General features: G+C 56.6%; 4 protein-coding genes across 4 annotated transcripts; 3 read left to right on the top strand and 1 right to left on the bottom strand.

Annotated features, from left to right (window-relative positions):
• Positions 1–611: 611 nt before the first annotated feature.
• FAS1_1 (beta subunit of fatty acid synthetase) lies at positions 612–6,325 on the top strand (the record flags this gene model as incomplete). The annotated part of the gene is made up of 3 exons (XM_064802750.1): positions 612–1,143; positions 1,195–6,152; positions 6,215–6,325. The coding sequence occupies 3 exons, from the start codon at positions 612–614 to the stop codon at positions 6,323–6,325; spliced, it is 5,601 nt and encodes a 1,866-aa protein (XP_064658875.1).
• A 460-nt stretch (positions 6,326–6,785) lies between these two features.
• On the bottom strand, positions 6,786–9,269 carry LTR77_005504 (uncharacterized protein; the record flags this gene model as incomplete). The annotated part of the gene is made up of 1 exon (XM_064802749.1): positions 6,786–9,269. One exon carries the CDS (start codon positions 9,267–9,269, stop codon positions 6,786–6,788), a length of 2,484 nt encoding a protein of 827 aa, XP_064658874.1.
• A 983-nt stretch (positions 9,270–10,252) lies between these two features.
• LTR77_005503 (uncharacterized protein) lies at positions 10,253–12,035 on the top strand (the record flags this gene model as incomplete). The annotated part of the gene is made up of 3 exons (XM_064802748.1): positions 10,253–10,340; positions 10,402–11,331; positions 11,383–12,035. 3 exons carry the CDS (start codon positions 10,253–10,255, stop codon positions 12,033–12,035), a joined length of 1,671 nt encoding a protein of 556 aa, XP_064658873.1.
• A 561-nt stretch (positions 12,036–12,596) lies between these two features.
• BRF1 (transcription factor TFIIIB subunit brf1) lies at positions 12,597–14,990 on the top strand (the record flags this gene model as incomplete). Its single annotated transcript, XM_064802747.1, has 1 exon — positions 12,597–14,990. One exon carries the CDS (start codon positions 12,597–12,599, stop codon positions 14,988–14,990), a length of 2,394 nt encoding a protein of 797 aa, XP_064658872.1.
• Between the last annotated feature and the right edge of the window lie 35 nt (positions 14,991–15,025).

Genomic DNA, 15,025 nt, shown 5'->3' with positions numbered 1-15,025 from the left:
GTACAGCGGTACCTGCATAGGTTGAAGAGGCAGCTCTGACGTTGACGCTCGCTAATGCGGGCTGGGGATAGCTTGAGCATGGGTTGAGATTCATCCACTCCCTTCACCGAAGCCCGTTCGATGTCTGCCTGCCGTTAACAAGGACAGCTGGCCAGTAGATAGTGGACGTTGGTAATTGATTAGTTGTCGCCAGTGGGTATTGCAGTGGTATATCGTCCTGTCCGTCGTGCACCAGCTCGTGAAGAGGTCGAGGTGAAGAAGGTTAAGCTTTTCGGTTGGTGCCCTCCGACGTCGAAGTTTGCGGAGAGCAGCAGAGACAACAGCTCGCAAGCAGCTTCAACTTCCCACCCACTCAACACCCGACAACACCCTCCTCAGCGGCAGCGGATGTGACATTGTCCTCGTCTGACCACCATTCTCCTTCGTACTCACTCAATCCCTCTACTCCCATTGGAATCCCTCCTCGCGACAACCTCTACTACCACCACTATACACACTCTGGGTGGTCTCTTCCTGCACACGACTTTATGAACACCTAGGCCATCGTCTTTACACTCTTTGATACCCCCGGACACCCTCCCGCGACCACATACACCGGCAATACCGCAACCATGCGCCCCGAAGTGGAACAGGAGCTAGCCCACACCCTCCTCGTCGAACTCCTCGCATACCAATTCGCATCGCCCGTCAGATGGATCGAAACACAAGATGTCATCCTCGGCGAGAAGATCACCGAGCGCATAGTCGAGGTCGGTCCCGCAGACACCCTTGGTGGAATGGCCAAGCGGACACTGGCTGCCAAATACGAGGCCTACGATGCAGCGAGGTCTGTTCAACGACAGATTCTTTGCTACAACAAGGACGCCAAGGACATCTACTACGACGTGGATCCGATAGAAGACGAGCCCGAGGCGGCAGCACCGAGCAGTGGAGGCAATGCTGCTCCGGCTTCCTCTTCGGCACCGGCGGCAGCAGCGGCTCCTGCTGCCGCTGCACCACCACCACCGAGTTCAGGACCGGTGGCTGCCGTGGCAGATGCACCGGTTGGCGCGGTTGACGTTCTACGATCGCTTGTTGCGCAGAAGCTGAAGAAGCCGCTGCAAGACATTCCGCTTAGCAAGGCCATCAAGGATCTTGTCGGAGGTGAGCTTCATCTTAACGAGATCATGAGGTATGGACACTAACGACAGCTAGGCAAATCGACCCTCCAAAATGAAATCCTCGGAGACCTTGGGAAGGAATTCGGCTCAACGCCTGAAAAGCCGGAAGATACACCTTTGGATGAGCTTGGAGCAGCAATGCAGGCGACCTTCAATGGTCAGCTGGGCAAGCAATCTACATCCCTCATCGCACGCATGGTGTCTTCGAAGATGCCGGGTGGCTTCAACATCACCGCAGTCAGGAAACACCTAGAGACAAGGTGGGGTCTAGGCTCTGGCAGGCAAGACGGTGTCCTTCTTCTGGCCATGACCATGGAGCCAGCATCACGTTTGGGATCGGAGAACGATGCGAAAGCATTCCTGGACGACGTTTCGCAGAAGTACGCTTCGCAAGCTGGCATCTCGCTGTCTTCTGGCGCTGCTGGTGGAGACGCCGGCGCCGGAGGTGGTGGCATGATGATGGATCCTGCTGCCATCGATGCACTCACCAAGGACCAGCGAGCTCTATTCAAACAACAGCTGGAGCTATTTGCGCGATATCTGAAAATGGACCTCCGAGCTGGCGACAAAGCTGCTGTGGCCAGCAAGCAGAACGAGAGTGCCCTGCAAGCACAGCTGGATCTCTGGACAACCGAGCACGGCGAATTCTACGCTGACGGTATCAGACCTTCCTTCAGCCCTCTCAAGGCTCGCGTTTACGACTCTTCCTGGAACTGGGCGCGACAGGACGCTCTCACCATGTACTACGACATCATCTTCGGACGTCTCAAGGCTGTTGACCGCGAGATCGTCAGCCGCTGCATCCTCATCATGAACCGCTCAAACCCAGCCCTTCTGGACTTTATGCAATATCACATCGACCACTGTCCCACAGAGCGCGGCGAGACATATCAGCTCGCCAAGATGCTGGGTGAACAACTCATCGACAACTGCAGAGATGTTCTTGACGAGTCGCCCGTCTACAAGGACGTAGCCGTGCCTACTGCTCCTCACCTCACCATCGATGCTCGTGGCAACATGAACTACGAAGAAGTGCCTCGTTCCAGCATCCGCAAGCTGGAGCACTACGTGCGAGAGATGGCCGAGGGTGGCAAGATTTCCGAGTACGGCAACCGGACGAAGGTTCAGAACGACCTTCAGCGTGTCTACCGTCTCATCCGCCAGCAACACAAGCTTTCAAAGTCATCGCAGCTGGAGATCAAGCAGCTCTATTCCAACATCGTCCGCTCGCTCTCCATGAACGAGGGCCAGATCATGCCGACGGAGAACGGCAAGACGAACGGCATCGCTCCCAAGAAGGGCGGCCGCAACGGCCGTGTGAACGGCTCGACTAAGCAAGGCAAGGTCGAGACTGTGCCTTTCCTGCACCTCAAGCGAAAGGAAGCACATGGCTGGGAGTACAGCAAGAAGCTCACCGGCATCTACCTCGACGGCTTAGAGCAGGCCGCCCGCGCTGGTGTGACGTTCCAGAACAAGAACGTCCTCATGACTGGTGCTGGTGCTGGCTCGATCGGTGCTGAGGTGCTTCAAGGCCTGATCAGTGGTGGTGCGAAAGTGCTCGTCACTACTTCGCGCTTCTCTCGTGAAGTTACCGAGTACTACCAGGCGATGTACGCACGCTACGGCGCCCGTGGCTCGCAGCTTGTTGTCGTGCCTTTCAACCAGGGCAGCCAACAGGACGTCCAGGCTCTTATCGAGTACGTCTATGATGACAAGAAGGGTCTCGGCTGGGATCTGGACTACATTGTCCCGTTCGCCGCCATCCCCGAGAACGGCCGCGAGATCGACAGCATCGACAGCAAGTCTGAGCTTGCCCACCGCATCATGCTTACGAACCTGCTCCGCATGCTCGGTGCCGTGAAGACTCAAAAGGCTGCGCGCGGCTTCGAGACCCGTCCTGCTCAAGTCATTCTGCCGCTCTCTCCCAACCACGGTACGTTCGGCAACGATGGTCTGTACTCCGAGTCGAAGCTTGCGCTCGAGACTCTGTTCAACAGGTGGCACTCTGAGAGCTGGGGCAACTTCCTCACCATCTGTGGTGCAGTCATTGGCTGGACTCGTGGTACTGGCCTCATGGGCGGCAACAACGTCGTCGCTGAGGGGGTTGAGAAGTACGGTGTGCGCACCTTCTCGCAGCAGGAGATGGCCTTCAACTTGCTCGGTCTCATGTCGCCTTCTATCTCCAACCTTTGCCAGCAGGAGCCGGTATTTGCTGATCTCAACGGTGGTCTACAATTCTTGCCGGACTTGAAGGATCTGATGACCAAGCTCCGCAAAGAGATCACCGAGTCCTCCGAAATCCGCAAGGCCGTCACACGCGAGACTGCCGTCGAGAACAAGATTATCAACGGCGAGGACAGCGAGGCGCTCTACAAGACTGTCAAGGTCGACAAGCGTGCCAACTTGAAGTTCGACTTCCCTAAGCTCCCTGACTGGAAGACTGAGGTCGAGCCACTCAACGGTGATCTCAAGGGCATGGTTGATCTTGAGAAGGTCGTTGTCGTTACTGGCTTCGCTGAGGTTGGACCGCTGGGTAACTCCAGGACGCGATGGGAGATGGAGGCCTATGGCGAGTTCTCGCTTGAAGGCTGCATCGAGATGGCCTGGATGATGGGTCTCATCAAGAACCACAACGGACCGCTCAAGGGCAAGACCTACTCTGGCTGGGTTGATGCCAAGTCTGGCGAGCCTGTCGACGACAAGGACATCAAGAACAAGTACGAGAAGTTCATTCTCGAGCACTCTGGCATCCGCCTCATCGAGCCGGAGCTGTTCAATGGCTACGACCCGAACAAGAAGCAGTTGCTCCAGGAGATCCAGATCGAGGAGGATCTAGACCCATTCGAGGCCTCCAAGGAGACCGCCGACGAGTTCAAGCGCGAGCACGGCGACAAGGTCGAAGTGTTCGAACTCGAGTCCGGCGAATACCAGGTCCGCCTCAAGAAAAACGCTACCCTCCTCATCCCCAAGGCCCTCCGCTTCGACCGCCTCGTCGCCGGCCAGATCCCCACCGGCTGGGACGCCAAACGCTACGGCGTCCCCGACGACATCATCGAGCAAGTCGACCCCGTCACCCTCTACGTCCTCGTCTCGACCGCCGAGTGCCTGCTCTCCTCGGGCATCACGGACCCATACGAGTTCTACAAGTACGTGCACATTTCGGAAGTGGGCAACTGCATTGGCTCCGGTATTGGCGGTACTACCGCCCTTCGTGGCATGTACAAGGATCGATACTTGGACAGGCCGCTGCAAAAGGACATTCTGCAGGAGTCGTTCATCAACACTATGAGCGCTTGGGTGAATATGCTGCTGATGTCCTCCACGGGCCCGATCAGGACGCCGGTCGGCGCTTGCGCGACGGCTGTGGAGAGTATCGATATTGGGTACGATTGTATTGTCGAGGGCAAGGCGCGGATGTGCTTCGTCGGTGGTTTCGACGATTTCCAGGAAGAGGGGAGTTATGAGTTTGCGAACATGAAGGCGACGAGCAACGCCGAGGATGAGTTTGCGCATGGCCGTACGCCGAAGGAGATGTCCCGTCCGACTACCACGACCAGGAACGGCTTTATGGAGTCCCAGGGCTGCGGTATGCAGGTCATCATGGACGCGAAGCTGGCGCTGGATATGGGCGTGCCGATTTACGGTGTGCTCGGCTTCACTGCCACGGCTACGGACAAGATTGGTCGGTCAGTGCCGGCGCCTGGGCAGGGTGTGCTTACGACTGCGCGAGAGCAGGTTTCGAAGTTCCCGTCGCCGTTGTTGGATATCAAGTACCGCAAGCGGCAGATGGATTTGAGGAGGCGGCAGATCAAGAACTGGCAGGAGTCGGAGCTGATGTACTTGCAGGAGGAGGTGCAGGCGATGAAGCAGCAGGGTGGCGAGTTCAGCGAGAGCGAGTATATGGAAGATCGCGCTGCGCATATCGAGAGGGAGGCGAGGAGGCAGGAGAAGGATGCGCTCAACAGCCTGGGCAACAACTTCTGGAAGCAGGATTCCCGCATTGCTCCTCTCCGTGGCGCGCTGGCTACTTGGGGTCTCACAATCGACGACCTGGACGTTGCCTCCTTCCACGGCACGTCCACCGTCGCCAACGACAAGAACGAGTCCGACGTGCTGTGCCAGCAGATGAAGCACCTCGGCCGCAAAAAGGGCAACGCGCTCATGGGCATCTTCCAGAAATACCTCACGGGCCACCCGAAGGGTGCGGCTGGAGCCTTCATGTTCAACGGCGCGCTGCAAGTCCTCAACTCTGGTTTGGTGCCCGGCAACCGCAACGCCGACAACGTCGACAAGGTCATGGAGAAGTTCGACTACATCGTCTACCCCTCACAATCCATCCAAACGGACGGCATCAAAGCCTTCTCCGTCACCTCCTTCGGCTTCGGGCAAAAGGGCGCGCAGGCGATTGGGATCCACCCGAAATACCTCTACGCCGCGCTCGACCACGCGCAGTTCGCCACGTACAAGCAGAAAGTCGAGGCGCGCCAGAAGAGGGCTTATCGGTATTTCCACGACGGTTTAATCAACAACACCATGTTCCGCGCCAAGACGAAATCGCCCTACGAAGACGCGCAGCAGAGCTCCGTCTTCCTCAACCCAGACGCCCGCGTCTCTTCTTCCCCGAACAAGAACCTCGGCACCGTCGACCTCACCTACCCCTCCACACCTCCCGCGAAGCCCTCTTCGCAGAGCACGACAGAGATGGTGGAGAATCTGATGAAAGTCAACGCGTCCGCCAACTCGAACCCCGGCGTGGATATCGAGGGCTTAGACGCGATCGATATCCACAACGATACGTTCATCTCGCGCAACTTTACGCAGAAGGAAGTGGAGTACTGTCGTGCTGCGCCCTCGGCACAGGCGAGTTTTACGGGGAAATGGAGCGCGAAGGAGGCGGTGTTTAAGAGTTTGCGGGTTGAGTCGAGGGGTGGGGGAGCGGGGATGCGGGAGATTGAGATTGGGAATGATGGGTCGGGGGCGCCTACTGTTACTGTAAGTGCACTTTGTGGTGAAGGGGGTTTTGGGATGAAGTGCTAATGTGTGTGTGTGTGCAGTTGTACGGCGACGCGAAGGCTGCGGCCGACAAGGCTGGGGTCAAGAGCACGACGGTTAGTATTAGTCATAGTGATGCGCAGGTTATTGCTGTGGCGATTTCGTCGTTTTGAGGGCGGTGAGCGAGGCAAGCGAGGGAGCGAAGGAGGTGTGGAGAAGGGGTAAGAGGCGAGCGCAGGAGGAAGGGTGTACTGTATTGTATAGCTGGTGTATAGACTGAGACGGACGCTTTCTTCTTGAAGCTACCTACCTTGCCTTTTCGGAGAGGGGAGGCGTGTGCTTCAAGGGAGTGGAGCGGGCGTTTGGGGGGTAATATAGAATGCAACAACTTCGTAATATCCATCATGTCATTCACTACATCTAAGGTCATCGCCTCCTCCCGTGACTATTGCGTGCCCCTGCTGGCGAAGCACTCACATCGCGTTTAGGTGAGACAGGGTGTGTGTGATCCAGATGACTTAGCGTGGCAGGCTTTCAAGCCTTCCTTTATGCAGTCTCCTTAGCTAGTTTTCTTCTTCTTCTTCTTCTTCTTCTTCTTCTTCTTTTTCTTTAACGCAGTGAGTATCATCACTTCTAGCCCAGTTCAACTCCCTTCGTCCTAACAACATGCACCTCCCGCTCCTCCGCCGCCACACTCTCATACGCCAACGACACCGATCTCCCCCCACGCATAGCGAGCCAGAGCTTCGTGCTGGACTCCCAATCCCGCTCCTCCAACTTCAACGCCACGAGAAGCCGCCCCGCCGACAAGCGGTTGAGATAGTGTCGGACCCGCGACACGCGGCCTTTGCCGGAGATAAAAGCTACCACGGCGCTGAGGCAGATGAGGCCCGCGACGAACAGGCAGAGGAAGGCGGGGATGGCGTAAATCCAGCGGTAGTGGACGGTGCGTTGGTAGATGCGGACTGGGACGCTGCCGCTGCCGCTGCGCGGGGGTGCGTGTGGCTCAGCGTGCTTTTGCAGCGGACTTTGCATGTTCAGGTTCGGCGGCAGAGTGTCCTTCCCCGAAAGCCATCCGCGGGTGCCGATGAGCGCGTTGGCGGCAAAGTCCGTCCAGATCAGGTTCATGATCCCCGCCGTGCCGGTGGTGGTGGACGACATGTTCTTCCACCTGCTCGCGATCGCGAGACTCGTGTATCCGGATAAGTCCTGCAAACCGTCGTAGAGTCCCTGCGGCGCGTAGGCGGATTCCCAGAGCATGGCCGGCGCGGCGGTGGCGGGCATGTAGGAGGAGCCGCCATCGGTATAAAGTGCGTTGTGCCAAATCGAGTTGTCGGAGGCGGGGAGGTAGAGATGGTCGGATCGGACTGTCGAGAGGTTGGCTGAGTTTTGCATCTCGGGATCTATGAGGCCCCAGAAGGGTGTCATTTGGATTAGCGACATGTGGGGAGTCTCGACGCCCCAGAGGGGAAGAGAGGAGTTGGTGACGTAATGTTTGTCGGCGATGGAGTTGACGGCAAGAGCTTCTAGCCCTGCTCCTCTGGCTTGCCGGAAGGAAAAGTGCACGGTTCTGATGATCGCTTTTGTGGTGCTGGAACACATGTATACCGGCCGCGTCCAGGTCGAGCCTGGTTCCACGAGCATATTGTCGGATCCGCTGGTCTTGTTGGCGGGCCCTAGGACGAGGCCGCACTTTACCTGGATGTTCGTCTTGTTCACCCAGTCGCCGCTGGCAAAACCCAGGCAGCCTATGTTCGCAAGAGTATAGTTGTTTGTGCTTATGCCGTAGGGGTTGGGCCAGCTGGACTCGCTGTGACCAGACATGCGCGTTTCGTTGGACACAAGACTCCCGTTCGAGTACGTGGATGGCGTGAAGGGCACATCAACCAAACCGCTGTAAGGGTCCAGGCTCAACATGGCGAGCGACATGAGCTTAGCGGCTAATTCGTAGTTTATCGAAAACGTGTTGTTGACCGGATATCTCTTTCCGAGGTGAGATCTGATGGAGCTGAAATTGGTGTGGGGTGCGCTGGTGTCGAAGAAGAACATGTTGAGCGCGTTCATGGTCCAAGCAGCCCGGTACGCACGATCTCGAAGTGTTGGGTCTTCCTGAGTGTCGCCATACCGCCCGTCGTCCCATGGATTCTGACGTGAGAACTGAGCAAATCCGCCCTGGTCAACAATGTTTTGTTTCACCTGACCGGAAAGGTCGTCCTCCGATGGCACCAAGTATTCCAGAGTGAGATTTGTGTCGACACAAGCGGTTTCAGGGAGGAAGAACAGGATGTCCTCTTCCCATTCAGCACCGTGCGGTACATCGGAGGCGGCTGGGACTGTATGGCTGCGAAATCCAACTCCTCCGTCTCGAGTGTCGACTATCAGCCCTTCTACCACCTTTATCCCGCTCTCGCCTATCACAGGGGCGATGGGATGATAGCTATCGACCGAATAGGATTGGTTGCGGATATTATCGCGAGTATGTTCTTCATACCAGCGCCATTCAATGTCGAAGAAGCTTGATACGCTGGAGGGCTGAGATATCAAGCCGCTCTGGTATAGCTCTGCAAGCTGCGCCGGGATCCATCGGTCGTAGTCATCGTGTACAATCGTAGCATTGAAGGTGACACTGTCGTTGGAGTAGGTGATGAGGGTGGTGGTTCCCGGACATTGAGCTGGTAAAGCGCCACCTACATCTGAACATCCTCGTGAGAAGCCTAGACCCGAGCGTGGAGGTGTCAGTAGGCCAAACGGTCCTTGGTCTGGCTGCCGGACGAAGTTGAGTAGGTGAGGCTTCGTGCTAGGTTGTATGTCCTCGTACAGGCCCAGTGGAGTAACGATGGCTGCAACTGCTACCAAACCCAACGCGATGGGCCGAAGCAGTGTGATGATCTCGCTACTGAGCTGGACATGTTTCGATGCGGCGGAGTCCGACCGTAGCAGAAGATGCCAGAGCGAACTCTGGATGTTGCGTTCCACGACAGACCACGTCACCGCTGTGTGCGTGTCCGATAGGGCCGCCACAAGTGTAAGGACGAGGACATTGGGTAAAGCTAACTGTAGGACCGCAACGGCAGCGTTGATGATTGCAGCGATGGTTCCAACGCTGAAGGTGTACATCTTTGCTGTCGACAAACCAGTAGTGAATCAAAGGGCTTGGAGAGCGCGCGATGTCTTGAATTCGATTTCGATGGCCTCGAGGACAGGCTGAGGCTGGCCATTTGTCCGGGCGCATGGAAGGCAGTCGTCGTGGTCTGAGGCCGCCTGTGGCGTTCAGCTGTCGAACGGTACGGTGATCCGGTACTGTACACGCCCCCGCTGTTGGACCTCCTACCGTATCTGCTTCGAGGTTCGCGCCACAGCCTCGCCAAGTGTCAATTGTTAGCATGAGGTGGTGTGTTCTGGAAGTATAAACAGCATTGACAAGGCTTCCAGGAGTCATTCCGCAGGCATAGGAGGGCAGAGGAGCGCGCCTTCCTCGAGTGCTATACTCACGGCACTGGCCTGAAGAGCAGTAGAACTATCGCAAGACATGACAAGCTCATCTTGGTCTTCTCTTGAGTGTCGACTTAGCAGCATACCCCGGTAGTCCCAAACCTACCTAGGTATTCCCTTTCGGGCTGAAATAGACGACTTGGCTGGGTTTGGCGGCAAGTGGTCCAGACACAGCCCTGCCAGCAGGTTGCCTGCGGCAAGATGGGGGAGAACCAGATAGACGGGTTGGACAAGGAGCCGTGGAGTGCTCGTGGAGGACGATCTTTGCTCCTGCTGTCGGCGATTTGTCGACTGGAAATATGCCATATTGTCACATGCTCGATGAATGAGCCCGCAGTGAGCGTTGTAACCAGACAGAGATGCACAGGCTGCGTCGCTGCCCGCTGATGCCAGCGGGATATCGAATGATCGTTCTCAAAGGATCGCTGTATTCCTGCGCATTCGTGGCTTGATGGGTTGTGATGAAAATGTAGAGGAGACGTTCGCGGTGTTGGAAGCTTGACTCTGAAACGCGTTGCTCCAATGCCAAGTAGATCTACAAAAGTTCAAGGTGTCTTTCTGCCAGCACTTCAGGAACATTGAATGCACATTCACATGTCTGATCGATCATGACGAAGGCGTGGGGGGCTCTAGTATGCCTCAATGCCGCCGCACTCGCCTATGCTGAGAATAGGCCAAGGGGTGTAAGCCCGGAGTGTAAGTTCCTCAATGCCTACAATATTGGTAGCAGACCAACGTTGATCTGACTGTTGATTAGTCGCCAAACACTACAAAGACCCTTCGACCTTCACCTGCATCTCCGACCCCGCCGTCCAACTCCCCTTCGCCCGCGTCAACGACGACTACTGCGACTGCCCCGACGGCTCCGACGAACCAGGCACCTCAGCCTGCTCGCACCTTTCCTCTTACTCGCCGCAAACACCCTCCAACGCCAACCTGACCCACGCCCTGCCCGGCTTCTACTGCAAGAACAAAGGTCACATACCCGCCTACGTCCCCTTCACCAACGTCAACGACGGCGTCTGCGACTACGAGCTCTGCTGCGACGGTAGCGAGGAATGGGACGGTGTAGGAGGTGTGAAATGCGCTGATCGGTGCCAGGAGATTGGCAAGGATTGGAGGAAGCTGGGTGAAGCGAGGCAGAAGAGTTTGGGCAATGCGGGGAGGAAGCGGAAGGAGATGGTGCTGCAGGCGGGCAGGATGAGGAAGGAGGTTGAGGATCGGATTTGGAGTTTGCGGACGGAGATTGAGGGCGCGGAGGTTAAGGTGAGGAATCTGGAGGCGGAGTTGAAGGAGGTGGAGAGGAGGGAGAAGGGGAAGGTTGCCAAGGGGCCAGCTGGTGGTGGGAAGATGGGGGTGTTGGTGGGGTTGGCGAAGGAGCGGATGGAAGAGTTGAGGGAGGGTTTGGTGAGGGTGAGGGAGGAGAGGGATGAGGTGAAGGAGAGGGTAAAGGAGTTGGAGGGGATTTTGACGACTTTTAAGGAGGAGTATAATCCAAATTTCAATGATGAGGGTGTTAAGCGGGCCGTGAGGGCGTGGGAGGAGTATGCGGCGAGAGATCATACGTTCGAGGAGGATGAGCCGGCGGTGGAGAGGGATTTTGATGAGATGGTGAAGAGTGATAAGGAGAATGGGTTGGATTGGGAGGAGTATGAAGGCGGGGAGGAGGGGAGTGACACGGATGTTTGTGAGTACTGACTCGTCTTCGCAGGGTGCAAGGCGCGCTAACGAACAACAGTATACGCATTCGAAAACTACCTCCCACCAACCATCCGCACCTGGCTCGACACCCGCCTCCGCGATCTTCGGGTAACGCTCATCGACTCCGGCATCCTGGCCGACACTTCCTCCTTTAGCACCACTGAAAGCAAAGCCGTCACCGACGCCCGCAACCGCTTCAACACCGCCGAACGCGAACTCACCAACTCCCGTAACGACCTGCAATCCCGCAAGGACGACCTGGAAAAGGACTTCGGCCCCGACGACATCTTCCGGGCGCTCAAGGGCACCTGCGTCTCCACCGACAGCGGCGAGTACACCTACGAGCTATGCTTCATGGAGAAGACGACCCAGAAGCCGAAGAAGGGTGGCGGACACACGAACATGGGCAACTACGTGCGCATGGAGAGGATTATGGTGGATGAGGATTTGCCTGCCAATGGAAAGGGGTTGGGTAGTGGAGAGAGGATCGCGATGAAGCATGAAAATGGACAGCATTGTTGGAACGGACCCAACAGGTCGAGTACGATTGTGTTGGCATGTGCGGAGGAGAATGAGATTTGGAAGATCATGGAGGAGGAGAAGTGTGTATATCGATTGGAGGTGGGGACGCCGGCGGTTTGTGAGACGCAGGCAGGAGGGAAGAAGGAGGAGGTGAAGGATGAGCTGTGAGGGAGTGTATAGTATTGCGATAGATATAGAGGACTTCCGGAACGCTGGTGCATGTGAAAACGCTGAAGTGTATTGCCCGTTTGAGACATTTGACATGTGGATGTTTGTCGTACCGAGACTTCCACTGAGCTGGCTCGAAGTACGACCCTCTCACAATCTAATTGCATCTTCTATCGTTTCTTCCGTCAATTGATATGGTGAGTTTCGAACCCAAGCTCACACCACCAATGAGGTAACCTGTTTTTATCGAGTTCGTGGTGTAAGCACCAAGACCCACTCAGCTAAATCCCACTTCACAACGGCAGAACCGCGGCGGACTTAGTTTTATGACTCTGAATTCGCGTGGCTCTGGCACCTCTCCAACCTCTACAACACTTGCTCGACCTTGCTCAATTACAACACCAAACGACTGCACAATCGACCGCCAACCAACCATACCGGCCGACCAGCCTACAACCGACGCCTCTCATCGCCTACACGGATTCTTAGCTAAATTACACACACACCGCAGAACGATATATGCATCATCCTCCGAGCTGACCCGCCACGTGATATACCAAGATGGCTACCCCTGCAGCTGCTCCAAGGCACCGTCGGTTGGGCTCTCTGAAAGGCACATCTATCACCGGACCACTAAAGCCACCATCTCGAACTGCACCAACCCCGCCACCGACTCAACCTCCCGTCTCGAAGCACACATGTTGCGAGGACCCCAAAGTCGAAGAAGAAGACGGTCAACGGGTGTGCCGTAACTGCTTTACGCAAATCAGCGAGTCTAATATCGTCTCCGACGTCACTTTCCAGGAGGACTCGAGAGGTGCCGCCGCGGTCCAAGGTGGCTTCATTGGAGAGAACTCTCGCCACGCTTCGACGTTAGGTGCAGCGGTCACTCGTGCTGCCGGCGCCGGCGAACGCAACAGTGCACAGGAGACTGAGAAGAATGCTCGCAAATCACTCGACAAATTGTGCCCTGTTCTCGGTATACCCGAGATTACCCGGAACCAGGCCATCAATATCTTCGCCCTCGCCTCCAGGAGCAACTTTTCTGCAGGAAGACGGACGGACGAAGTCGCCGCTGCTAGTCTATATGCCGCCTGCCGACGACAGAAGGACAACCAGGTCATGCTCATCGACATCTCCGAACTCCTACAGATGAATGTCTTCCGTCTTGGCGAAGTCTACAAGGCTATGTGCAAGGACATTCACTTGAACGAGGGTGGTGGAGTGGGCACGCAGTACTTGGTCGAGGTCGAGTCGTTGGTTATGAAGTACTGCAGGAAGCTCGAGTTTGGCGAAGCAACGCGGTCAGTGGCGGAGGATGCTATCAAGATCGTTCGTCGGATGAAGCGTGACTGGATGGTGACTGGACGTCACCCGGCTGGACTCTGCGGTGCTTGTATCATTCTCGCAGCACGCATGAACAATTTTCGTCGATCGGTTCGGGAGGTCGTCTACGTTGCGAAGGTCGCGGACATTACCATCGCCAAGAGAGTCGCGGAGTTCAGACGACTGAAAGCGGCGGCACTCACGGTGGAGCAATTCAGAGAGTATGGTGTACGGCTCAAAGACCAAGCCGACCCACCTGTGCTGTACGAGAGCGAGCTGAAGAAGCACAGATTCGACAGTCTGAAGAGGAAGAGGCAGGAAGCGAGTGTGGCGAGGGCAACTGCTGAGCTCGCAGATGACGAATCTCAGCGGGAAAGGTCGGAATCAGTGGCAGCAGAGGAAGATGGCGAAGGACCGCGCAAAAGACCTCGCACGGAGAGTGATGGACCCGCCACATCTCCAGATACACAGCAAGAGCCTCGGCGGGATGCAGACGGCTTCGCCATCCCAGCGCTACCACCAGCTCGGACGCCAGCGGTCCAGGACGGAGAGCAAGAGGAAGAGCCAGCGCGTAAGCGAGGACGGCCGAGAAAAACTCCGCCAGAACCGATCATCATCACTGAGGAAGAGCTCGCCGAGGAAGAGCAGCTCGAACACGACATCAACGATAATCTGAATGACGAAGACATCATCGACTTGCGGAACGAGATTGAGAAGGCCAAGGATGAAGAACGAGCGAAACAAACTGCCGAACAGCAGAAGCAAATCGCCGCAGAACAGGTCAAAGCTCGTCGAGAGGCTGAAGGCACAACGTGGGTGGACGATGTCAACGAAGAATACACGCCTGACATCCTCGAGGCCGAATTCGAAAACGACCCAGAGGTGGAGAACTGCCTCCTTTCTCCAGCTGAGCAGAAGGTGAAAGAGCAGATCTGGGTGCTCCATAACGAAGACTGGCTGCGGCAACAGCAAGAGAAGGCCCTCATCGAAGCTGTTTCCAAAGCGTCCGGCCGCAACCCCGCCGGCAAAAGGAGAGTTGGGAAGAATGGCAAGAAGAAGCGGAGCAAGATGGGAGACGGCACCACCCTCGCGGAAGCCACCACGCCCATCGAAACGCCGGCCGATGCAATCAACGCAATGATTGCAAAGCGTGCTCCTACGTTCTCGAAACACGTGAACTACGAAACACTGAGCGGGATGTTGAGGGGCCGCAAGCAAAACTCTTCAAATGCAACGAGCACTCGTGACAGCGCAACTCCAGCTTCTTCGAGTCGAACAGGTACGCCCGCATCCGACGGCGGTGCGCCGTCAGGTCGGCAAGAGGGCACGGCGAGTCCGTCGCAATCGGCACGTTCGAGCTTTTCTCCAACTCCAGTGCGTCCGACGAGAACTGCACCTGAAGCAGGCAGTGCGCAATCAACGCCCGCACCAGTCTCGCCAACCCAAGCCCAGGCTGGAGCCGAGGACGAAGAGGACGATCCGAACGACTACTACCATTCCGACGAGGAGAACCCGTACTACGACCAGGAGGACGAGCGGGAGGACATTGGTGAAGACGACTTTGACAACGCCACGGGCAGGTTCAGCGACGTGGCATTGCGCGGCGACTTTTACGATGAGTACGAGTAGTACGGCTTTTGCGTTGGAGTCAAGCACATCGCAGC

Source organism: Saxophila tyrrhenica (assembly GCF_035928015.1).
Source record: "Saxophila tyrrhenica strain CCFEE 5935 chromosome Unknown scaffold_8, whole genome shotgun sequence".
Taxonomy (NCBI): Eukaryota; Fungi; Ascomycota; class Dothideomycetes; order Mycosphaerellales; family Extremaceae; genus Saxophila; species Saxophila tyrrhenica.
The sequence above is the reverse complement of the archived record's forward strand: the minus strand, read 5'-3'. Positions and strand labels throughout refer to the sequence as shown.